This window comes from Gopherus flavomarginatus, chromosome 1 (assembly GCF_025201925.1).
Source record: "Gopherus flavomarginatus isolate rGopFla2 chromosome 1, rGopFla2.mat.asm, whole genome shotgun sequence".
NCBI lineage: Eukaryota > Metazoa > Chordata > Testudines > Testudinidae > Gopherus > Gopherus flavomarginatus.
In genome coordinates, this window is record NC_066617.1 from 215,998,543 (window position 1) to 216,024,504 (window position 25,962).

Genomic DNA, 25,962 nt, shown 5'->3' on the forward strand with positions numbered 1-25,962 from the left:
CACAAAGTCTTTACTGCATGTTTCATGAGGCGAAGGTGATGCTCAAAACTTTTGAATCGTTTATCCCGAAAGTGAAGTTTTCTTTCCACATTGTTCCACACTTCCCAAGAGATGGCTCTACAGTAGAACCTCAGTGTTACAGACACCTCGGGAATGGAGGTTGTTCATAACTCTGAAATGTTCGTAATTCTGAACAGAACATTACAGTTGTTCTTTCAAAAGTTTACAACTGAACATTGACTTAATACAGCTTTGAGACTTTACTATGCAGAATTAAAATGCTTCTTTCCATTTTTTTTTAGTAGTTTATGTTTAACTCAGTACTGTACTGTATTTGCTGCTGCTGCTGCTTTTTTTTTGGGGTGGGGGGGGGGAGGTGTCTCTGTTGCTACCAGATTGTGTATTTCCAGTTCCAAATGTGTGTAGTTGACTGGTCAGTTTGTAACTCTGGTGTTCATAACTCTGAGGTTCTACTGTATCTTCATTCTGTCCAGTGCCACAGCATCCACTGAGCAGAGGTGGCACACTTCATTTATCAGAAGGGCTCTGAAAATTTACTTCCAACACAGAGTCCATGAGGAGATCAGGTGCCCTGTTTGTATCCTTTCATCAGAAATGCCAAGGACTCAGAGCTTGCAAGTTGTCTGTTGCGAGGTGGATTAGACTATGCATTGTGGAAGTGTACAAGGCATTGGAGATTCTGGTTCCAAAAGACTTCAGGGCACATTCCTTGATCCCTGGCAACCTCGTGGGCAGAAAGAGCTAATGCATTCACCGCAGCAGAAATTTGTAGGGCAACTAGCTGGTCAAATGCTACTATTTTTATCAATAACTACAAGGTGGACTTCCTTTGGCAGGAAGGTGCTGTGGTATGGCCCAGAAATGATTTTGCACTTTAATAAAATATGGATGGGGAGGGATATTGTTTTCCTTTTTCTGATCTTTTCTATAACTCTCCTTACATCTGTTCATTGCTCACTACTTCCCAGATGTCAAGAACTGTGAGAGATACTGGGCTGCAGAATGGAAAATCTATTGCTGATAATTTCCTTTCTGGTGGTAGCATCTCCCACAATTCTACTCATCCTGGTTGGCTCATGAGTTCATGGTTCAGATACTAAGTGGAATTGTTATGATATGACCGTCTTCTTTGGTCTTAAGTATATACTGGTAGTTACTTTGTTATTAATGATGTTATGCAAATTCTACAGTTTGGGAATAACTCATCTGTAAGGAAGCTAGAACTGAGAAGTCGTGGCCGGACCATGCAGCTTCAAAACACTGATCTGCCTGTGTGAGCTGCAAAAAGAGAAGAGCAGTCCAGATGTCAGGAACCTAGGGGGACACTGCTAGGAGAATAGAAATTATCTGTAAGAAATTTTACATCCTTGATTTTGCTGGAAATGGTTCCTGGTACAACAATACTCTGTTTGTGCAGATTAATCCTATTCTTGGCAAGAATAATCTGCATGTGGGTAGATAACACGTTGGTTTAAGGGTCATATGCAAAACAGGGACCATGATACCCCTGATCTTTTAGCCCAGCCTCTGACACCCCTCTGTGGAGCCTACTATGGAGGATTTATGTGCAGTGACCTGGTTTTAGTTTCTCTCCTTTGTTTTGAAACATGGCTGTCTGAGGAGTGACTATCCTCCATGAGATAGTCATGGAGGATAGGTTTCAGAGTAGCAGCCGTGTTAGTCTGTATCCGCAAAAAGAACGGGAGTATTTGTGGCACCTTAGAGACCAACAAATTTACTTCAGCATGAGCATTCTTGTAGCTCACTTCTTCGGATGCATAGAATGGAACACACAGACAGGAGATATTTATACATACAGAGAACATGAAAAGGTGGAAGTATGCATACCAACAGGAAGAGTCTAATCAATTGAGATGAGCTATCATCAGCAGTAGAAAAAAAACCTTTTGAAGTGATAATTAAGATGACCTTAGAAGGTCACCTTAGAAGGTGTGAGGAGAACTTAACATAGGGAAATAGATTCAATTAGTGTAATAACCCAACCATTCCCAGTCTCTGTTTAAGCCTAAACTAATTGTATCTAATTTGCGTATTAATTCGACCTTCTATGGGTCATCTTAATTATCACTTCAAAAGGTTTTTTTTCTCCTGCTGATGATAGCCCATCTCAATTGATTAGACTCTTCCTGTTGGTATGCATACTTCCACCTTTTCATGTTCTCTGTATGCCTAAATATCTCCTGTCTGTGTGTTCCATTCTATGCATCCGAAGAAGTGAGCTGTAGCTCACGAAAGCTCATGCTGAAATAAACTTGTTAGTCTCTAAGGTGCCACAAGTACTCATGGAGGATAGTTTGGCACCTTTCCCTATTCTGCAGAGGCCTGCTCCAAATCCTGCTGTTGTCTTGGCCTGGGCTCCCAGGTCTTGGCTGGAATCTCTCTCCTTTTACACTCTTGGCCTTCACTATCTTTGAAGGCTACATGCCAGCAGGACCCCACTCCCTTACACCATCCCTTCAACATTCTTTTACCCACATCAGATGCTTCCTTTCTAGGGTGGGGGAAGGTGAGTTCTTATTCTTGCTACTGCCAACCCACAGTGTTGCCAATTCCCATGATTTTTATCACAAGTTTTGCGAACTTTGATATTTTTCTTAAAGTTCCAATTCTTTTAGATTAATGATTAGTGTATAGTCTTTTGTCTGGTGAAAAAAAATTCCCTTGAACCTAACCCCCCCCGATTTACATTAATTCTTATGGGGAAATTGGATTCACTTAAGATCATTTCGCTTAAAGTAGCATTTTTCAGGTACATAACCACAATGTTAAGTGAGGAGTTACTTTACATGAGAATCTCAGCTTTCATTTAAAAAAACAAAGTAAAGCTTCTGACCCTTCTGCTTATGGAGGAAAGCCTGAAAATGTGACAGAAGAGTAGCCTAGTACCTCAAAACCCAAGGGCAAATACCTCCCACCTCCCCTTAAAATACTTTTTAAAAATCTCATTATTTGGGGGCAGGGCCGGTGCAAGGATATTTTGCGCCCTAGGCGAAACTTCCATCTTGCGCCCCCCTCCCCCAAAATCACATACATTATACACAATACACGGTCACAGAGTAACGTTATAATTTGCAGCAAAGAATCCTGTGGCACCTTATCGACTAACAGACGTTTTGGACGTCTGTTAGTCTGTAAGGTGCCACAGGATTCTTTGCTGCCTTTACAGATCCAGACTAACACGGCTACCCCTCTGATACATGTTATAATTTAGAATTTATGTTTCCGTGCTTTAAGTTTAGCAAATTTAGAAACAAGTTCCTCCAAGTCAATGCTGTGAGCAATGTCATGTTCTATTGACAAGGTAGATAGCCCAACAAGTCTTTGTTGCAACATTGATGTTCACATATATGTTTTTATCAACTTGAGCTTCGAGAAGCTTCGCTCACCACTGGCCACAGAAACTGGGAGAGTCAAGAGGATGCGAAGAGCAATAACTGTGTTAGGGACACTATCTGTCAGCTTATTTTCCCATATGAAGTTCAATACATCTTGGGGTGATGAACTCCTTTGGACTCGTCTTGCAATAGCTTGCAATTCACTGCACAAGTCAAAGGCATCAGTATCTTTGGATTCACCATGTTGCAAAGCTTTCTCCAAAATCAAGCAATGTTCCATAATTTGCTTTGGTGTTTTATTTTGCAAACTGTAAACATCATATATGAAGCCAAATACTGAACTAATTTGCTGCATCAATGTGAATCTTTCTTCAACCGAATGTATTGCTGTGTCAATGACTGCAAAGTAAAAGTTCACTTTGAATTTTTCTTTCGGATCATAAATAGGTTCATCATCTGCTTCATATGTGAACTGCTTCCTCTTCTTTCTAATACGGATTGGATCTGGTTCAAAAAGTGCCGGTACATCCAACTCCTCCGCAAGTTCACCTGCATCTACCAATGTTTTCTCAAAGGCTGCGTCACTTCTGTGGCCCACAAGAAACTTCTTGGTTTCTCCAACTTGATTAATGGCATCACATATATCAAATTCTTTTGCCTAAAGTTGTTTGCTAGTTATGTTGATCTCAAACAATATGTCATACCACAAAACAAGAGAAACAAGAAACTTGAAACTAGAAATGGCTTTTGTAAGAGCCTTTGCATCAACTCGTGATGTATTGCCAGATGATCCTGTCAGAGTATTGTCTTCATAGATGTCTACCAGAGCATCACAGATGTCACCAATGAAAGCAGGATGGAGAAGCTCCCCCCGCAGAAGACCTAAGACATGATGGCTGGATACATAAACAGACACCTGTCCCTCACAGGCACTACCTCATAACATGCCAATTTTGCTCAGGACAGAACATCATAGAGGAATACTATGCATTCAGTGGTCTCTACACTGGCCAAGCAACAGCACGACAACTAACCTAACCAGTCCACCCAACTTTTTTGACTGCTTCTTGGGCACTGGTGAGGGGTAGCGGTGCCAGACTGAGCCCGGTGATGGGTGCACTACAAATCTACAAACTGAGGCAAGGTGCTGGGCCTAGAGTCCTGCTGAGACTGCTGTCCTGCACCAAGTGGAGCACAGCCTCCATGAGGAGAGAACTCAAACAAATATCACGCTCCTTCTGCATGATTCCCCCAAGCACTTCTTCAGACAGCTGCTATGGGGGTCACTCACAGGCTTAGGCCTGCCTGTTGCAGGCAAAACACAGCAGCAGGGCTTAAAACTCAGACAGGGCCGCCCAGAGGACTCAGGGGGCCTTGGGCAAAGCAAAATCGGGGGCCCCTTCCATAAAACATTTGCAATACTATAGTAACATGTATTAGGAAATGTAAAAAATAACTAGTGAAATACATTCAAAAATTAATTTGTAATAATTTGAAAATAAACTAAATACATTATTTAAAAACATTAAAAGCTGTAATGGTATGTATATATTTGCAATTACATAATGGGCAGTTGCTGTGTGATTGTGATAGTTGGTACCAATGGGCTGTCGTTGCCTGGGGGTGGTGCTGTTGTTGCCCATGGCTGGGTGGGGAGCTGGGCTCTGGGTTCAGGGGTGCCCAGCTCACAGGGGCTGGGCTCAGGGATGTGGGGAGATAGGGTCGGGGGGGTGTCCAGCTCAGAGGGGCTGGGCTCAGAGCTGGGGGTCAGGGCTGTTGGGGGGATGGGATCAGGGGGTTTCCAGCTCAGAGGGACTGGGCATGGAGCTGAGGGTCAGGGCTGTGGGGGGGATGGGGTCAAGGGGGTTTCCAGCTCAGAGGGACTGGGCTTGGAGCTGGGGGTAAGGGCTGTGAGGGGATGAGGTCAAGGGGGTTTCCAGCTCAGAAGACTAGGCTCGGAGCTGGGGGTCAGGGATGTGGGGGGGGATGGGGTCAGGGGGGTGCCTGGGGGCACTGGGGCAGCTCAGCTCTGCAGGCTGCTGTTCTCTCCAGCCGTCCAGGCACAAGGGGAGCAGGAGCAGGGACCAGCCAAGGACCAAGGGGGCAGGAGCACAGGCACCTGAGGCCGACCTGTAGGGAGGCACTTGCTTACCTTGCCCAATGCATGAGCGTTGGGGTCCTCTTTCTTCCTCCACTCCACCAGACCACTGCTGAGGCTCTTTTCTTCTCCATGTCCCTCGCTGGGGCTGACGTGGAGGCTGAGCCAGGGGGCAGCCACGGCTTTGCTCCAGAAGCGAAGCCCTGGTGTTGCACTGCTGTCGCAGGACTCCTGCCACGTGCCCTAACCAGAGCTGCGCAGCTTTGCCCAGCCGCCGGCGCCCCCGCCGGCAACGAGAAAAATTGCACAGGCTGGAGCCCCTGCTCTGGGAGGGAGAGGGATTCTGAGCCTCTGCCTGCAGCTCAGGGATTCCGAACCTCTGGGCTGCCGCGGCGGCGCGCTGACCCCGGGGGCACCCTGGGCTGCCGGGCTGCCGCAGCGGCTCCCTGACCTGGGGGGCACCCCGGGCTGCCGGGCTGCTGCGGCTGTGCACTGACCCCGGGGGCGCCCTGGGCTGCCGCACTGCCGTGGCTGCGCGCTGACCCCGGGGGCGCCCTGGGCTGCCGGGCTGCCGCGGCTGCGCCCTGACCCCGGGGGCGCCCTGGGCTGCCGGGCTGCCGCGGCTGCGCCCTGATCCCGGGGGCGCCCTGGGCTGCCGGGCTGCCGCGGCTGCACTCTGACTCCGGGGGCGCCCTGGGCTGCTGGGCTGCCGCGCCGGTGCACTGACCCCGGGGGCGCCCTGGGCTGCCGGCTGTAGGCAGCTGCTGCCGCGGGCAGCTCAGACTACCTCTCCAGCAGCAGCGGCTGCAACCATTTAAAAAAATTTTGGAGGGCACCGCTTTTTGGCACCCTCAAATCTTGGCACCCTAGGCAACCGCCTAGTTCGCCTAAATGGTTGCACCGGCCCTGTTTGGGGGGCTTGATTCACGACTTTTGAGCACTGGAGGTTGGCAATACTGCAAATTTCTGAGCAACCAAAACTGCTCAAGTGCAGGACATCTGAAATGGGGGCTGTGGGGAATGGAATTTTCCAAGTCTAAACTGGCAATGAGTACTATCCCTCTTGTCCCACTGCTGTGATAGGAGAGGCTCTGAGCTGGCACCCATTTGCTTCTTTCTCTGGTCCACTGTTGCCAGAGAAGGGATTGGAACTAGTAGCATATTGCCTTCCCCTTATACAGCTTCTGAAAGGAGATCTGGACTGGTAATCACTAGTGGAGGTGGAAGGAGATCTCTTGGCAAGTTTCCTCCCATTGTTCCCATCCTAAAGAGGGTAGTGGTCCCAGCTTGCAAATTGCTGAGTCAGTGCCACATGGCATCCCTCTCAAGTGTCCCACATAGAGCAAGTATCAGAGGGGTAGCCGTGTTAGTCTGGATCTGTAAAAGCAGCAAAGAATCCTGTGGCACCTTATAGACTAACAGACGTTTTGGAGCACCACATAGAGCAGGACATCCCACAACTGGCCCTGATTTGTAAAGTTGTCCTTCGGTCCCACGTTGCCATTGGAAAGTCTCACTTTGGCACCTGAACACAACCACACCCAGTGGCAGATACCTCCACCTCGCCCCATACATACGGTGCTGCCTCTGTCCCACACCCTTCTAGGGTAGCATGCCGCTGAGAAAGTTTGCTAGGGACCAAGCTGGGCTATGGGTGTGGATAGCTTGTGCAGGCCCCATTTGGGGCCAATGTCTCTGACATGGGAAACAGAGGGGAAGGTGTGCTGAGGGTCACTGACACAGACAGAGATGGGGAGGGAAGACTGGGGGTCTCTGATGCAAAATATAGTAACTTTGGCCCTGCCTCAGCAGGGGGCTGGACTTAGCCTCTCAGGGTCCCTTGCATCTGTCCATTTCTAATATTCTATGATCAGAACAAATGGTCTTTTTCTTTTAAATAGTGGATTTCCACATAACGTGCTTTTAGTACCCAGAATCATTTAGTTGCATTATAATACGGTCCAGGCTAGTTACAAGCTTGTATGTAATTTAAAAAAACCACAGTGTGTTCAAGAAAAAAAATGATGTCCCTCATTTCAGAGTCTGGGGATTGAGACCTAAGCCGTGTGGTGGGGGTCCCAAGCATACACGCAGCAGCTTACTATCAGGGTGGGATCCTTTGTCTTGTGATTTTGCTGGAGGGGGGGGGGCAGGAAAGGCTGTAACAACTACTAGTTGTTACACTACTAGTCCCTTGCAGGCAGGCCGCGCTATGCCAGTGTTGGCCAGGTGTAACAGAGCGAGCTCCCCGAGCTAGCTATTGTCTGCCCAGGAAGGCCGGGGCATGGCCCTGGGGCGTGGGACTTTGATCTTTTCCAGGCGGGAGTCCGGAGAAGAACTGCCAGCGATCAGGGCTGAGCGTCCATGGCCCCTGCAGAAACTCTTGCAAAATCCGCCTGAGGGAGGACCCAGAGCCACCTTCAAACGGATCTGAAAGGAGCGAGAGTTGGCGGGAAAGGCTGGGAAGGCAGCCGGGTCACAGGCTCCCTGGAGCTCAGCTCAGCTCGGCGGCCCGGGGGGGCGCGGGCTGGGGGAGCTCAGAGCTGCGGCGGCGGCAGGAGGAGGAGGAGTTTGCCGCGGAGCCCCCGGGCCCGCTCGGAGAATGTCTCTGTCCCGCTCCTCCGCCTGCCCCCTAGTCGCTCAGCCTGCAGCGAGGACGGGACTCAGCCGCGCAACATGGGGAGCCGCTCGCTCTGCTTAGCCTGGCTGCTGGCCCTGGGCGTGTGCTTGAGCCTCGCGTACGAAGGTAGGGGAGCGGGGCGCCTCACCCTGCTGCGGCCGGGGCTCCCAGCCCGGAGACGCTGCTGCAGACGGGAGGGAAGGGAAGCAGCGGGGCAGGGGCTCCGCAGTCACTCGCCTTCCTTTGCAGCAGCAGCCCCTGGCCAGGCTCCCCGGAGAGGGACCTTTCTAGCCTCCCCTGACCCAGCCTAGGTGCGCCCTGCTGGCCTCGCGGAGTCCTCCCTCGCCAGGTGTTAGCTTGGCTGTCCCCCAGCCTGCTCTGTGACTTGGGTTGGGACGGGAGCGGGATACCAACGTCCCTTCATTTCCCTGCACACAGATAGACCCAGGAGCGGTCCCCTGCCTGGGCTCCTCGCGTTCATTCAGCCGCTGGTCTGTTGTCGTGGGTGTAGCTGCGAAAATCTCCTGCACAAACTCTTGCAAACTTCTAACTTTACTTCACCGGCACTGCGGGAGACTGTAGAGGCGTGCTGGGCATTTCTTGTTGCCCTGGCAGGCGGTGTTGCAACTCGTTCCCCTTTCCTGAGATGCAGTTACTAGACTGGAAAGGCTTTCTGTATTTCCATTGAAGTCAGCCCTTCTGAAGAAAGTACGGTCCTGGGGATGTGGGGGAGAGATAACATATGGGATCTCTTAGTTTGCACTAGTAAACTGTTAAGTGATCTACACATGTTTTTACAGAAATGCAAGCCCAGTGTCATCTGCTTTTTAATGGCTTTTTAATATTTATTGATTTTTTCCATTCTTTGTGGTACCCTCTTACTGTTTGACAAATGTGTACTATTTTATTTGGCAAACATGGATTTACTTTGTGTTTCTAATGGCACTGAAATGAACAAAGCCTTTCCTGTTCTTTTAGCTCCCTTGCATTTGTACCAGCATCATAAAAGCTATCAGAAGAGGGCTCTTGAAGTAGGGTTTGTTACTTACTTGCTCTATGGGAATCTGCAGGAGGGCTACACATCTATTTTTAAAAAATTGCTGGTTCTGAAAAAGAAGTGGCTTAAAAAAGGTTAAATAAAATTCTCTGTAACAGAGTTTTGGACTATTTGTTTTTAAAACATGCAATTTTTTGGTTTTAAACTCCTTAAAGAAACAGTGTAGATGGTGATACCACAATGCATATTCATGTGTCAAAGGTTATCAGCCTTCCAAAATTATGGCTACAATAACACTTAAATTAGGGGACCAAAGCCAGCATATCTACCCAGTGCTCTGGATTTCCTGGTCTCTTGATGCAGGCCTAATGGTATGATACCTTGACTCATCACCCCTTTTTCCTGTAAAGCTGGTGGAAGACAGTTAAGGTGCACATAGAAGCCCATGTAAGGAGCATGGAATGTCTGTGGTATTGTTAGGTGAGGCGAATGGCAAGTGTGGGACCTCTCAGCTTCCCAATGTTGTTTAAGGATCTCGGTACTCAATACAGGGTTACTGAGGATTTCTTCATCTAGCTTCCCTTCCCATGTACCATCTGTGTCTGGGCACAAAGAGGGTTTATCTTAGTTTACATTTTCAAGGACGAAAAGTTTGCATGGTGATGTAGTTTTGCTTCTTAGTGGTTACAGCAGGTTGCTTTTGTTTGTTTTTGTTAATTGTTGTAATTTAATTAAAGGTTAATTAACTAAAAGTGTTTTAGAATAATCTTGTGACGTGCCACAACTTGACCATGAATAGGTATGTTATAGCCATCATACTCCTAAAAAACAGTACTGCACTTATTCTAATGCTGTCATTCTCAAAGTATCACATGTGTTTTATCAAGTTTTAAGCTGGAAACTGAAATTTGGGTTCATTCCTAAGGCAAAAGGAAATCAGAGTCTGTAGCTGTCTGCTCCTTTAAAACAGCTATCTTTCCAAATTAAGGTATGTCAAGATGGTACCAGTGTAAACTGGCCTACAGTAACAGCTTAATACAGATCTACCCATCTGAAATAAATGCACAAAAACAAAGCTGTTCAAAACTAATGGGTATTTGTCAATTCAGCTAAGGATGTATTTGTCTAGGACCATAGAAGATAGAAGCAGTAAACAGGTAAGTGTGATTCATAGTGCAATCCAGGAATCTGCAACTGTAGAACCTCTGCTTATTGGTGATATAAATTGTTTTTTTGGTCCAGGAGCATTTTTGCTTGAACTGTAGTCCTGATCTTTGGGGATAGTAAAATTAGATATGTGACTATTATAATGAGCTGAAATTTGCCTATATTTGTTGGCATGTTTCAGTTAATTTCCTTCCAACGCAAAGATGCTGGAGCACAAATTTGCGTTGTTTCTGTAATAAACACTAAGGTATTAGAAACATCAATTGCTAATTCAGTAAAGTTGACAAAATTATCTGCTCTGCCATTTTTGTGAGAGTTGCTGCTGCCAAACTCTGTTTCTTCGCTTGGGAGGACAACTGAGTGCCTTACATTGCAGGTCATCTTGATGGTATTCTTTAATTGGTCTGCATGAAAATGCTTATATCCAGTGTTTGGCTTTCTTCTTAAAGCCCGAACATGTCGTTACTGCTCTGTGTCCAGTCTCTGCTTACCCAGACTTCAAAAATCCAAGTCTTTTCCCATAATCTTTGAGTTGACCGCACAGTGGTGTGCTTGTTTCAGCTTTCATTGCATTTGAAAATCCAGTTTTCCTTTTGCTGGTAGTGGTGAAGACTCTGAGACAGTGAAAATCAGTAGCAACTGTATTGATAAACCTACTCTACAGTTAAAAGATTATGCATTCCATTGGCCTTATCATTTAACATAGTAAAAATGTGTTTGTTTTCTTTTTGGTAAATATAAAACCTCCTGTAATTGTAAATGTGTTTTCTTTTCTCCCCAGGGTTACTTTAATCTAGAATTGTCAGAGTAGACAAGGATAGGCTTTTAAGTGATGAGTTAAAAAATCTCATTGGTGTCAATGCTTTCTTAAATACAAACAAATCATACTGTACATCTATTTTAACTGTGTGTTACAGTCAAAGAATTTGGTAATTGGTCATTTCTACTGATAGAGAAAAGCACCCTGTGTTGGATCCAGGCAGAGATTCTGTTATTTCAATAATAATTTGCTACCTAAACATGGAAAATAGTTTGTTTTGGCTACTGCTTTGAAGTGAGACTGTTCAGCTTGCCAACTTATTAGCAATGCTGTGTTTTTGGGACCCATATTCTGAATTCAAAAGTATACAGTATTCAGAAGCAATGCTCGCCCTTTGGGGGCCCTAAGTAGGAATATTTTGGGCCCTCCCCATAACGTATACTAAAAAAGCTGCTCAGGGCCCTAAACAATTGCCTAGTTTGCTTATTCCTAGTGCTGGCTCTGACAGTATTCTACACACCACACTCCAAATATTTTAATCAAGGCATAGTGAAAAAAAGTATCTGAATAGCAGTTGATGGTTCTGATGGTGTGCAGTAAAAACTGCTCAGGTCAAGATTACATTAACCTTGTTTGGATAATTCTATGGGATATTCACAGACTCCTGTATTTTCCTATCACTTTGCTAATCATCAAAATGATTACAATGTGACAGGTTTAAATCACAGCAGGTTAACTCAACCTTTTGTCTTTTGGTGGTGGTTAAATTCAGTTCCATGAAGTTTTACTGTGGCAGAGTCTTTCTGATGAAGTTTTAAATACAGGTGTCCTTTCTGCTCTTTATTTAAAGGTGCCAGGGCATCTTTTGGTATTTGGCCAAATCTTCTCTCCAGGGATTAGAGAGGGAAAATAATTACAGTAACTCCTCGCTTAACATTGTAATGATGTTCTTGAAAAATAGTACTTGAAGCTAAATCATGTAAAGCAAATCCAATATCCTCATAAGAATTAATGTAAACATTGGGGGTTAGGTTCCAGGGAAATTTTTTTCACCAGTCAAGGCTAATATATATATATATATATATATATATATATATATATATATATATATATATATATATATATGTACACATACAGTATAAGTTTTAAACAAAAAGTTCAATACTGTACACAGCAATGATGACTGTGAAACTTGGTTGAGGTGGTGAAGTCAGAGGGTAGGCTATTTCCAAGGGAATGCTTTGGTGCCAAATGATGAACTAGCACTCAGCTGAGCCTGCAAGGGTTAACACGTTGTTCATGAAGCCTCACACTCTACAAGGCAACACAAATGGAGGGAGGGAAGACAGCATGGCGGAGACAGAGAGAGATACCCTGTATGTGAGAGAGATGCACATTGCCCCTTTAAAGTACGCTAACCCCACTCTTAAGTACATTGCCTTTTTAAGTAGATTAGCAAGTTGAGACAGCAGCTGCTGCCAGTAAACTCCCTTGGTCCTGAGCCCTGTCATGTCTCCCCCCTGCTCTGTGGAGGTAAGGTACAGGAGCTGGGTGGAGGGGGACACCCTGACATAAGGACCTCTCTTCTCCTACCCTCCTCTGCACAGGAAGCAGGAGAAGTACACAGAAGTGGAGGAGGGACAGCTAAACTGCCTGTCACTTGATAGCCTTCTGGACAGCTGCCGCACAGGGAACTTAGGGGAGCTGATGAGGGGGCTGCCGGCCCACCCTGGTTCCAAGCCCCCAGCAGCTAGCTCCAATGGGCTTCTCTTTCTGCAAGCAGTGGACAAAGCAGGTGGCTGTCAAACAACGTTATAAGGGAGCATTGCGCAACTTTAAACGAGCATGTTCTCTAATCAGCAATGTAACAACAAAACAATGTTAACTGTAACAACTTTAAGTGAGGAGTTACTGTGGTGGAACGTTTCATTGGAGACTTCTGCTCTTTGCAGTCTCTTCCTGTGGAGGTTCCCTCCTCTGATCTTTTTCCTTAGGCAATCGTAGGCTTTAGGATAGTTCAGCAACACGGTTAAAGTCCTGAATTGTACTCATTCTATATAGGTGGTTGTACTGCTCTCATCACCATGGTATTTGAATACCTTCCAGTAGTGCATTAACCAGGGGAGGGGACAGACATTAACAGTGCCTGGAGCGGTAAAGTGATTCCTGTATGTATATATTTCAGCCAGTTTTTTGGGATCCTGGGAATGAAATAATAAGACACTGAATGAGTATATGATATTCATGAGAGGAACTCAATGTGCTCTCTTCTCTATATCACATCAGTTTCAGTGGATGGAAATGAGGAAAATCATAGCTAAAATAAAGTTCATTGTAAGTAGGCACAGTTTTAAAGAGGAGATCTCAGACAGGAAGTGACCAAGGGATGGACCATGAATCTTTTGAGTGACTGGCTTGAAGAGAAATTGAAAACAATTTAAGAAGTGTATCAAATACTGAAAACAAAGCAGTCAAAAACTTTTAAAAGTTGATTATTTTGGGGAAGGCTATATGTATATACTCACATCATGATAATTTTTAACCTCCTAGTTTTGTTGGTTTTTGAAAAATAGCTGTTTTCAAGTATTATTATTTGAGTTACAGTGATGCCTAGACACCCCAATTGCTGTACATGCATACAGACAGTCTCTGCCCCGAAGAGATTTCAACCTAAACAGACAAAGGATGAGAGGGGAAACTGAGGCAGAGATGTTAAATGACTTGCTCAAGGTCATGCAGCAGGCTATTGGCAAAATTGGTATTAGAACCCAGCCCCTCCTTCTGATTTTCAGTCCAGGGCCCTATCCACTGGCCCATGCGGTAGAGCAATTCTGGGAATACCTATACCACTTGTGCTGTGAAGCACATGGCTTTCAGCTTCCTGTACTGGGTGTCTGAGAATTGTCTTCAGAAAGTCTCCTGTCTTTTTATTAATAATCATGGAGAAAATAGTGTGTGTATGTGAGATCTGTTAGTGCTTTTGATGTGCATAAACCACTCCTGTGGCGTTCAGTGGCAGTTGCACCTAAGAATCCTAAAGCAGAATAAGAGTTTTACTTTTGGCCAGCTGTGCCTTCTATTTACAGATCCTAATTTCCTGTACCTACAGTAAAGTGTTACAAAAAATAACGCAGTACAGTATGCCAAACAGTAAACCATAGTAACCTCTACTTGTGACCAGCCTTTTTCCACCCAACCCACTTTACTGAAAGGTTCCTGCACAGTAGAGCCGTTAAGTCCTCTGACAGGTAGACTTAGCCTACTAACAATTCAGCAACATCTTGGGAATTTTGTGCTGATGAGAAACCAAACATGAGATCATATAAATAAAAGGGTGAGGTTTCAAAAAATCACTGAGTATGTGGGATGGCCAGCTCTTATTTTACCTGCATTAAAATAGACCTCCCTCGCAAGATTCTATAGTGTAGACAGAACAAGCACATAATGGCTTGGATGGGCATATGTATGCAGGGCCGGCGCTTCCATTTAGGCGACCTAGGCAGTCGCCTAGGGCACCAGGATTTGGGAGGGCAGCAGATTGCTCCGGTGGACCTCCCGCAGGCGTGCCTGCGGACAGTCCGCTGGTCCCACGGCTCCGGTGGAGCATCCGCAGGCACGCCTGTGGCAGGTCCACCAGAGCCGCGGGACCAGTGAGCCGGCCCTGCGCCTAGGGCACCAAAAACCCTGGCGCCGCTCCTGTATGTATGCAAGAATTGCATGCAAGACAGCTGCTGTTGACAAGTTGCTTGCATCTGCAAGTGAGTGAATCCATATTATTGGTTGTTCCAGTTCATCTCTGCTGCAATAAACAAAGATGCCTCTGACTGCCATTTGGAATATTAAAGCTACGGATTCACAAACAATTTGATAATGAGAAGATGCATTTTACTGGGTTTTGTCATCTCCTTAGATAGCAGTAGGCTGAAACAGTAGTTATAGAAAACAAATTCCGTCCTGGATTGTCAGGCCAAATAGAATGGGTACAGTTCAGGTCACGTTATGGCTGAGAAAGATATGGAGTGCAAAACCGGGAACACTGTTGTGTTCCATTATCACATGAAACTAGTCCATTGAATAAGACACTGAGCTGAGAGTCTGGAGACCTTGTTCCTATTTCCAGCCATGTCATTTATTCATTGTGCAACCTTGGGCAAGTCACTTAGCCTCCCTCTGCCTCAATTTCTCCATCTGTAAAATATGAATAGTGATAATACCTAGCTCTGTAAAAGTGATTTGAGATTAATGGATAAAAAGTGCTACATAGGTGAAAAGTATAATTTATGTTTCAGGCACATTTAGATACTAGAGTAGAGTGTATTACTGGAGCTACACGTGGCCTTCAGCAGCGTTTCAGGCATCTTGACAGCTTTTACGGGCTTTGGATAGCTGTGTGAAAGCCGTTAAAGCAATGGTCTTATACATTCTTTTACACGGATTTGCTCCAAGTCTAACCAATGAAGCTGGGCGTATTGCTTGTGTATATCCAAGTTGAAAATCAAAAATCACTTGAGGCTGGATTACTGCAGAGATGATTCATTGATAATTCTTTAACGTGGCAACAGCAGCTATCTCTGATGCCATCTATGAAGGTGATAAATACTATGTTATACAGGGCTGTGACAGCATCTGGGGCAAAGAATACTAGGTAGCCTTGAACACGTGTTTGCTGTTTCGAGTTTCGAACTGGACCTTGTCAGTCACTGAATTACTTCATTTTGCCAAGAGTGAAATGCTGGAAAGTTTTGAGAAATGATCTTTTAATCGAGGCGTGAACTATTTTTTAGTTCAGTAAATTAAAAGGTTAGTGCATACAGTGTTGCTGGCTGGCAGTGAGCACTCTTTCATGGTTTCTAGCTATTAATTATATTTAAAGGAACACCATAAAAGTTGTTCAGACTAAAAAATTATGTTACAGGACCTTAAAACTGGTTCCAGATTATATGTCTTAACTTCCATGATTCTGATCTTTGCGGTAACTTGAATTAAATGCTGATAAACTCCAGATTTCCGGAGCGTTAAATAACCTAAACTTCTTATATATTGTTTTGTCTTTATATGAAGATGGGCATTCTGTCAACATGAAACTGCTCAGTTTTGCCAAACGAACAAACCATTCTGGTGAAGTTGTCCTGCCCTTAAATTCCCCTTTAATATGTTTTAACTCGTTTAGCCAGATTTCTTGTTTTGGGTAGGCTTGTCTGGTTGTTTGAATGTTTTCTTCCTCTCTTTTGCTATGCAAACGACACAGGTAAACAAGCAAAAGTGACTATACAGGGAAAAAAGTAGATACTGACTTGACACAAAGTGCTGTCAAATGCAGAAAATAAACTCTAAAAAGAGAAAAATATTTCTCTTTCTCAGTCATAGTATAATATTAGGGGTCACTTGGTAGCAAAGCATTTTTTTTCCAACGAGAAATGTTTAAGTTGATGTCCATGCTATTAATCCTGCATAGTGAAGAGAGAAAGGACTTTTAGGATGGGAGTGATGACCAGTATGCATAGCTGAATATATAAAACAACTTGCTACTAGCTAATATTAACATGAGACGTTTCCACTGAAAAGATTATTCCATGAAAAAAGAATCACTAGTTGTTTTATGGTCTGAGCTGATGTTTCAGTTCACTTCTGTTGTATCTCAGCTTGTCTTTCTAACAACTTCTGAATGTGTTGCTGCCACCTAATACTCAACATGCCAGTCTTCGTGATCCATTTGTTAAATTTTGAAACACACCCTTTCACACTTTTTTCCTCACAGTCTGGATGAGCTCCCTGTAAATATCTGCAAAACTACCTCTTTGTCCTCCTTCAAATCCCTTCTTAAAACTCTCCTTTGCTATAGTGTCTGCAAACTACTTGGCAACGGTTAGGCTGCTGGTGTGCTGAAACCAACAGCCTATCATTCTGGCCAGTGTTGTCTCGCTTGTATGTGGTGCTCCCCTCGTTTTGTTTTTATTCTGGTTACCTGTTGTCTCTTGGCTTATACTTAGATTGTAAGCTCTCTGGGGCACAGACGATTCTTTAGGTCTGTGTTTGTACAGTGTATATAGCACAATGGGGTCCTGAGCTGTGATTGGGTCATCATGGAACTATCACAGTACAAATAATAAAGAACATAGGCGCCGACTTTTATTTTTACCCCAGGTGTTTCACCCCCGCTCTGCCCTGAGGTTCTGGCACTGCTCAGTCGTTTCCACCAAGGTCCTTGCCCACCTGCCGCTCACTGCTCACCCCCTTCCCCTTAGCTCCTTTCCAAGCCACTGATCAGCTGTTTGGCGGGACCCACAGAGCTCATACCTATGATAAAGAATATCACTTCCAAAACACTTTCCTGCCAATTCCTCTCCTTGTATCCCTTTGGTTGCTGCTGAAAATACTGTCTATCTTGCCACCAGTTTCTCAGTCTTGGCGCTATCTTCAACTCCCTCCCCTCCCCTTTTCCCCTCATAGGTTAATATAGCAGTCACATCGGGGGTACGCTTCCAAGCTCCACCCCCAAACCAAACACCATCCATTTGAGATGTCAAAATGAGGGACCATGCATAGCAGACAGAGCCCTTGCTTAAAATATGATCCTATGTGCTCTACTGGGCTCTTTGGGTTTGCATATGCCTTGTTAGGGCTAGAGCGGCTCTGCAAACCCGGCTTTCCCAGGGTGGGGCTTGGAGACCCTTTCTTCTCTTTCTAGACACGTGTAAATCCACACGGAAGTAGATAACTTAAATGTCAACATTGTTATCATTATTGGGCACCTTGCTGAGAGAGGGACGTGGCCTGTTCAAACCTCCCCAGGGTATTGGTTCAGCTGGGCCGTCTGTAGACCCAGGCTGACATCAGCACATGGGTTATGCTCCTTTAGTCTTCTCAGCATCATCTTCATAACCATAAGGGCTAGTTTATTAAATTAAAGTGTGAGTTGTGGAGTACAGCGTGGCAGCCCCTGCAAAAATAACATGTTGCTGAGACACTGCAAACCACTCCAAGTCAAGGCAGGTTAAGTAGGACAATTTTTGGTGAGGTTGTTATGTAGCCTATTCTGTCAGTAGGGGCCTGATCCAAAGACCATTGAAGTCAATGGAGAGACTTCTTTGGCTTCAGTGGGCTTTTGATTAGGCCCTGTGAGAACCCAGGGCAAATGCTCTGTCTAAATCAGGTCGGGCATATGAATGAAAATGGGGAAAGTGTATGGATGCATGAAATGTTCACACATCATTTTGACTTTGAGATAGCTTAAACAATTTCAGGCTATCATGAGTTGTTTAAAACAAGATCATATAAGCAGCTGGGAATCTTGATGACTGTAACAGAACATTTGTGTTCTTCTTATGCTCCTCTTCATGAGTAATGGAACCTGACAGCTCTGATGCTGCTGGTAGCTTTCAGAGAGACAGTAATGATATTCTCTGATATGAGAAATTGCAGTTGCTTTTTTGAGGAGAATGCATAGTCTGGTAATTCCTTGAATTAGCCATCTATAGATGATATAGGTATGTTGAAATGGGTTATTGATATTTACTGCATTATTTCAGCCACCACAGCTTCCAGATTTGAATTATAAATGTATAAAAATGCTTTAAGAAGACAGAGGAGAGCTTTGCAGCTTTACAACAACGTGGCTGAAGATGACTTAGACATAAATTTCCTGATCTTTTGTTTCAGAAAGTGTTGTGGCCAAGGTTATAACCATGTGTGAATGTTAAATATGTGTGCATTTGAATAATTTTCAAGAATGAGTTAAAAAGCTTGTTTTCTACAGCTTGCTCTGAAGTTGCTGCAGTTAGCCAGAGGAGACCGTTAGCACTGTAGAAGGTTTTCTTTATGATCTTGCCAATTTGTACTTCTTGCACAACTTTGCGTGGACAGCATTTTTCAAATCATATATTTGAGAAGACTGGTTAAAGCAGCTGGCCCTTAGAAGTACAGTATAAATACATCTGAGATTTCAAGAGATGTAATGAAGAGTTTGATGTGTAGATTATCAGTTTGTGATAAAGCAAGACAAATATATTATGTTCCACCACCACCACCCCATTCTCTTGTTTGTCTGTTCAGGAAATGCCATTTCCTTTTAAGGAACTAGAAGTAGACATGTGGGACGTATGGACCCTAAGAATAGCATCATAGTTTGAATGTAGTTGTGTATTCATTCTATCAGTCAGGTTTCTTCAGCTCTGCTTTGTTATGCTGAATGGTTTACCCAAAGCCTACAGTTAACCAGCGTGGGCTGGCAAAGAGTGAGTCAGTTTTAACCAAGTCTGACTGTACCACCAATCTTTGTCAGACTTGTTACCATAGACTTGCCACCTAGGATGAGACATTGTCTCCAACTTATGTCGGAGCTGAGTTATAAGCCTAAATAAGTTACATTTTCCTCTGGAGTTTTTAACTTTTGGTCAGTGGGGAAAAAAAAGCTTCAAAATAATTGCTGCATATTTATAAGGAATATTTAATTTGAATCTCATCAGAATACATGTATTCTTTTTGTCTGGCTTCACTATGTCACTCACAAGTAAAACAGGCCACAGTGAATATGCATTCATCCGGCTATTTTACAAGATTAAAAACACATTAGGACTGAAAACAGTCCATGTACCAGATACCCCTTATGCTGGAGACTAAATGTTCTAGCCAGAGGCAGATCCCAAAGACTGAATGTTGGCCTCCAAGTTCCAGAGGCAATGCCCTGGTGGGAAATCTAGTCTCCCCAGCCACCACACGCTCCCAGTGGCTAGCAAAGGAGTGGATATTGGGTGTCTTGCCAGGGTGCATCTCTGGCCCCTGACTGGGGGATCCATCTTTCATATCAGCTTCTGGTTAGTAGATGTTTGATAAATGTGAAGTCCCTTTACCTCTTCCGATTCTACCTCTGGCTGTTGGAAGTAAGAATGAGCTTTCTCACCAACCCCCAGATACCCAGAACTTCCAGTTAGTTATGGGGAGTCTGTTACGCTCTCCCTTCACTACTATTTGTTTTTGGGTTCTTTTCTTTCCCAGAAATACCTATTGAGAACTCCACAACAGCAATATAGGTAAGTGCCATGTCAATTTAACTCTGCTGCTGATTGAGAAAGCTACATATGCAGTAGCCTACCTCAGCTGCTGCTATGTAGTGTTCCCCAGCAGCAGCAGCTACAACAAATTGACTTGGCTCTTACTTGTGTTGCTGTTGTAAGGTTCTGAACAGCAACGGTGAAACTGACCAACATCTTGTTAATTTCACTCTGCCACTGCTTGCTTCCCTCCAATCTTTTCCTGAGCTCAGTCCCCTGAGTCTCAAGGGAGTCCCCTGTTTGCTTTTCCAGATCTTACAGATACTATGTGAAGTGGAGTTATACTTACTGATACCATTTTTAGAAAAAAATGAAGGTCAGTTTTAAAAACATAGTCTAAGTAAGGTTAAATCCCTTCTTTTTGTATGAACAATCATTTGTCCTTGGTAGAAAACTGCCTGGCCTCCAGTACATTTTCTTCATTATTGTAGTAGAATAGAAGAGACAATATATTGAAGGCAGCATGTTACAGTTGATAGGATACTAGACTGGGAGTCTGGTTCCAGTCACATCTCTGCTATTGATTCATTCTGTGTCCTTGGGAAACTTGTTTAACCACTCTGGCCCAGATTTCAAAGCTATGTTGGTGCCTAATGCCTGTTGATTTCAATGGGTGTTAGGTGCCTAAATAACTTTGAGCATCTAGATCTCTGTGTCTGTTTTCCTCTCGGTAAAGGGGAGATAATGATATTTGTCCCCCATGATAAAACACTTTGGAGCTTTGGCTGAGAAGCATTGTGTAAATGCCAAGTTCTATTGTTACTATTATATGTGCAGTGCATCATAATAATTGAAAACACATGCAGAATTTACACTCTTATTTAGTTACAGAACCTTCACAAAGAGTTCTTAAGCTATTTTTAGATCTGAGATCTCCTTGTCTCTGAAAGTGTGAGATTTATGACTAGCATCATGCCTTGGAGTGTCATGTCTACCATCTTCTCAAACACAGTTTTTTCCTCTGCCTTTTTATTGTTTCATTTACAGCTCTTTGACACACATTCCATTTTTTTTATCATTATCAGAAGCCACCATTTAAAATATACTGGTTCAGAGTTCAAATGTGATGAGTACTTGATAATATATTTAAGTGATTTGATATAAAATCTTTTTGGGGAGACACAGCAATGATGACCGTAACTGTAGACAGGTTTTCTGTGATGGAGTTTGCAGCCAGCTGTTCCAAATTCTGAGGCCTAGTCTACACTACAAAGATCAGCATAAGCTGCCTTGCATCAAACTAGTTGCGTATGTGTCTACAGTTATATTTGTCTTGCAGCGAAGTAAGCACCCTGTTGTGGCGACGCAGTAGCACTACCTCCCCAAATGGCATAACGCCGTAGTCAATGTACTGAGGTCGAAGCAGTGGAGTGTACTGCTTCATAGTTGACTGTTGTCAATCCTAACAGTCCTCCAGCAGCTGTCCCACAATGCCTGACACTGACCACTCTGGTCACAGTATTGAACTCGTTGCTCAGGGGTCACAGAGGCTGAAAGCCTGCCCCCCCCCCCTTAAAACCCTGCAAATTTTTTAGATGCCTTTTCCTGATAGCCCAGCTTGGCGAGCCCAACAAGCTGCTCCCCATCGTTGTGTGTAACTGCCCAGCTGACTGGTCGGGAGTAGACAGGAGATACTGGATCTCCTGGAGCTATGCCGAGAAGAGGCTGTGCAGACACAGCTACAGACCAGCTATAGAAATGTGACCATCTACAAGTAGGATACAGGAGAATGGGTATGAAAGGGACCAACTGCAGGGCTGGGTGAAAGCAAAGGAACTGCAGCAGGCATACCAGAAGGCCAGGGAGGCCAGCCTTTAATCCACTGCTGAGCCACAGACCTGCAGCATTTACAAAGAGCTGCATGCCATACCTGGTGGAGACCCCACCACCACCCTGCAGGCCACTCTGGGTACCTCCAAAGAGCCTGGGACACAGACCCCTGCTATTAACAGCCAGAAGGAGGAGGTGGTGGATGGGGGACATGCAGCTGGGGAGGTCCAGCTGTGCCTTATGCCAGGACCTGTTTGACTTCACTGAAATTCAGTCAATCCTGGCAGTTGAGCACGCACAAGCCCAGTGGAGGGGAAGAAACCATGGGTAAGTGTGTATATGTATTTCCCATTACAGTGATGCACACAGCTATTGACTTTTCATTAATCTGCTTGTACCAGAAGACATACCAGTGCAACAACATGAGGTAGCGCTGTTATCCACTTTTCACTCCCCTGTGGAGTTAGGCAGAGGGGCTCTGCAGAGCAATTTGTTTATGTATACAGGGATTCCCCTTGAATCTCCTGAGAGATTTGGATGCAACTTTCATGGAAGTACTCTGCAATCCTCTCTCAAAGGTTTCTAGGAATGGCAGCCTTATTTCTTTCTCCACAATAGGACACTCTCCACACCAGCCTGCAATAACTTTGGCAGGCGCCATTGCAGGCTAGCAGCATACAGGCCAGCATGGCTTTGGAGTGCCAGTAGTGGCTGTGCTCTCTGTGCGTTAAGAGTGAGATACCAGCTAAAGTCACTGTCACTTGTGGACAATGGTACCAGTATTCAGTGCCATTGCCATATACTCATAGTTTCATGTGACTGAACTGTTCCATCCTTATTTCCCTCGCCCCTGGTAGGCCATACTGAGCAGGGTTGGTGTTGTGAGTGGTGCCGTGCACAATCTCCACTCCGCAGAACACCTGAGCCAGGTAAGGAGGAGAAGGAAGAGGACTCGGGAGCCTGCAAGCCAGTGCTGCTGTGGACATCAAGCAGAGGGCCTGAAGGATGAATATTTCAGACTGTATGGAGAGAGAGGCCCAGGATCCCAATAGGAAAAGGAGATGTAGATGTACCAGGACATAATCGGGATTCTCGGGCAGCAAACACAGATGCTGCAGACTCTTGTGGACCTACAGGTTCAACGAACACAGGCTCGCCTTCCTTTGCAGTACATGGAGAACTCTGTTACAGCACCTCCCTACGGCCCCCTCAACATTCCCATGTATCATCAGCAGCTGTATCCCTACCCCTACTACTCCACACCAGGGGAAAGTAAAGACAACCACAGCATTACATATACTGACCTGTGAGCACCACAGTGGTTGTATGTGTATTTTTCTTTGCATGGTTGTGCTAGTCAATAAAATTCTATTCTTTGGAAAATAATTCATCTTTATTAGTTCACAACGTATTCTGCATAATGCCTAGTGGTACAGAAAGCACCCACTTGTTTTTGTACAGTGTGACAGAACTCATAGGATCAATGACAAACAGTTTAATAATTATAAATGTACAGCAAGCACCACAAAATTAATACATGCATTGACAGTGTTATATTTGTAGATATGTACCACACAATTCCGAACGGGCCCTCAAACTGCAGGGCCAGGTAAAGCACAGTACATCAACACATTACTGTTAGTGCTTTTTTTTCCAAGGCCTCCCTCAGCTGTATAGCTCTGTATACGCTCTTCTAGTAGCCCTTGTGTCTGGCTGTTTAAATTCAGCAGAGAGCCACACCACCTCCTCCCTCCACCCCAGAGGCAATGTTTTGTCTCACAGACATTATTCAGGACTCAGCAGGCAGCTATAACTATTGTGATATTTTTCTCACAGAGAACCAGTCTTGTGAGTAAACAACACCACTGTACCTTTAGCCTATCAAAAGCACATTCAGCTGTCATTCTGCACGTGCTAAGCCAGTAGTCGAATCTTTGCTTTGGTGCTGTTGAGGTGGCTGGTGTATGGCTTCATGAGCCAGGGAAGCAAGAGTTAGGCTGGGTCCCCCAGGATCACTATTGGCACTTCAACATCACCAGTGATAATTCACCGGTTGGGAAAGAAAGTCCCTGCTTGCAGTTTTCTGAGGAGTCGCATGTTCTTGAAGATAAAAGCATTATGCCTCTTCCCTGATCAACTCATGCTATGTTAGTGAAATGTCCCTGGTGATCCGACAGTGCTTCAAAACCATAGAAAAGTAGCCCTTTCAATTGATATACTTTGGGGCAAGATAGGCTGGTGCCAAAATAGGGATATGCATGTCATCAATTGCTCCATTGCAGTTCAGGAACCCCCTTGCCGCAAATCCATCCCTTATGTCCTGCACATTGCTGAGAGTCACAGTACTGCATAGCAGGAGGTGATTAATGACTCTGCCCACTTGCATAACAGCAGCTCCCACCGTGGATCTTCCAATTCAAAAATGATTTCCCACTGGCCAGTACTAATCCAGTGTTGCACATTTAGATCATGAGGGTTGGAAGGGACCTCAGGAGGTCATTGAATCCAACTCCCTGCCCAAAGCAGGAGCAATCCTCACACAGGTTTTTACCCCAGTTCCCTAAATGGCCCTTTCAAGGATTGAACTCACAGTCCTGGGTTTAGCTGGCCAATGCTCAAACCACTGAGCTATCCCTACCCAGTGTGATTGCTATTCATGTCTCCAACATAAATGCAGCTCTCATTCTGGTGTCCACACAGTGGAGATCTGGGACAAGCTTGGCACACAAATCCAGGAATGTGGCCTTTCACATCTGAAAGTTCTGCAGCCACTGCCCATTGTCCTAAGCCTGCATTATGATATGATCTCACCAGTCAGTGCTCGTTTCTCGGGCCCAGAAGCAGCACTTTTTGGTTATGATTTTGAACTATTTTGACAAAAAGATCTTTCTGATTGGCAGTTGTGTGCCTGGGTTTATAACTGAATGCTCAATACAAGACTATATTAATCAAATTACTATGCTTTTAGATAGTTTAGGATGGCATTTCAGACCTCTTGGGCATGATAGCAAAGTGTGTTGATCAGAGAAACTCATTTTGTGCCTGAAAGTCCATTTGATTATGCTCAGTTAATTAGACATTCTTAAGAAACGGGTGGGCAAGAATGTCATATTCTTTGAATTTATTGTGTGTTCCAGCATTAATAATTCAAGTGTATGTTTTATTACATACAAATCATACTTTAAATGGTATTTCTGAACAAAAACACTCAACGGTACCCTTTAAAAGATAAGAAGGAATTAGAATTTACAGTACAGCAGAGAGGGAACCCTAATAGTCCTAAATCAAAGCCAAAGCTGGGGGAATGGAAGTAAGTCTTCCATCAAGTCTGAATGGACTCACGACAATAAGCCTCTATGATGAAAATGAAATAGATTATTTATTCATTTATTGTAATATGTCTTCTTAGGACAGCCCTAGAGTATTCCTTCTTCTCTGGGTGCTTAACAAAGTCATTCTTCCATTATTATAGAAAGGAATGGAAGAAAGAAAAGAGAACTTGCAGTTTGTAATAAGTGACGTGCTGTACGATGACATTTATTATTACTGTAGTTATTATTTATGTGTGCTGTAGTAGTTCCTGAAGATTTCAATCAAACTCAGGGCCCTGTTATGCTGGACAGACTCACAGGAAGTCATGGTCTCTTCCCCAAAGAATTTGGAATCCTATTTAAAGCAGGAAACAATAATTTGTGAGTGTGACAGACAAAGCAGGGAAGTGTGGGTGGGAGGGTGGTAAGAACTTGTGGTTACGTTGTTAGATATTGCACAATTGGTCATTTCAAATCATCCAATTTAAATAAATCGACTGAAAAACGTGGTTCATTGGGCTGTTCAGCCAACTGCAGATTTTTCAAGTTCCCATGAGAACTGACACACAGCAACCTGGTATAGATTAGATCTTCCCCACAACTGCTTTGAAAGCTGTATAATTTTATTCTCAAATAGGCTCTTTGTCCCAGATCCACAAAAGTACTTAGGCACCTTCGCCTCAGATGTAGGCCCACAAAACTCTCACCAAACGCTGAAGGTGCCTAAACTGTCTCAGCACCTAAATCTTCAGGGTAAAATGTCCCTAGGCACTTACGTTTTTGCCTCTGGGCGTGCGCAGTGGTGCCTCACT

At 44.5% G+C, this 25,962-nt stretch overlaps 1 protein-coding gene across 2 annotated transcripts in view; it reads left to right on the top strand.

The window, feature by feature from the left end:
* The first annotated feature begins 7,981 nt into the window (after nt 1-7,981).
* The window catches only part of SRPX (sushi repeat containing protein X-linked), a 78,840-nt gene continuing 60,859 nt past the window's right edge, over nt 7,982-25,962 (top strand). Inside the window, exon 1 of one of the 2 annotated variants that reach the window (XM_050936640.1) lies at nt 7,982-8,221. In XM_050936640.1, coding sequence (XP_050792597.1) covers nt 8,152-8,221 — 70 coding nt within the window. In that variant the 5' untranslated portion in view covers nt 7,982-8,151. The remainder of the gene's footprint in view (nt 8,222-25,962) is intronic. The other variant, XM_050936641.1, reaches the window with a different exon arrangement.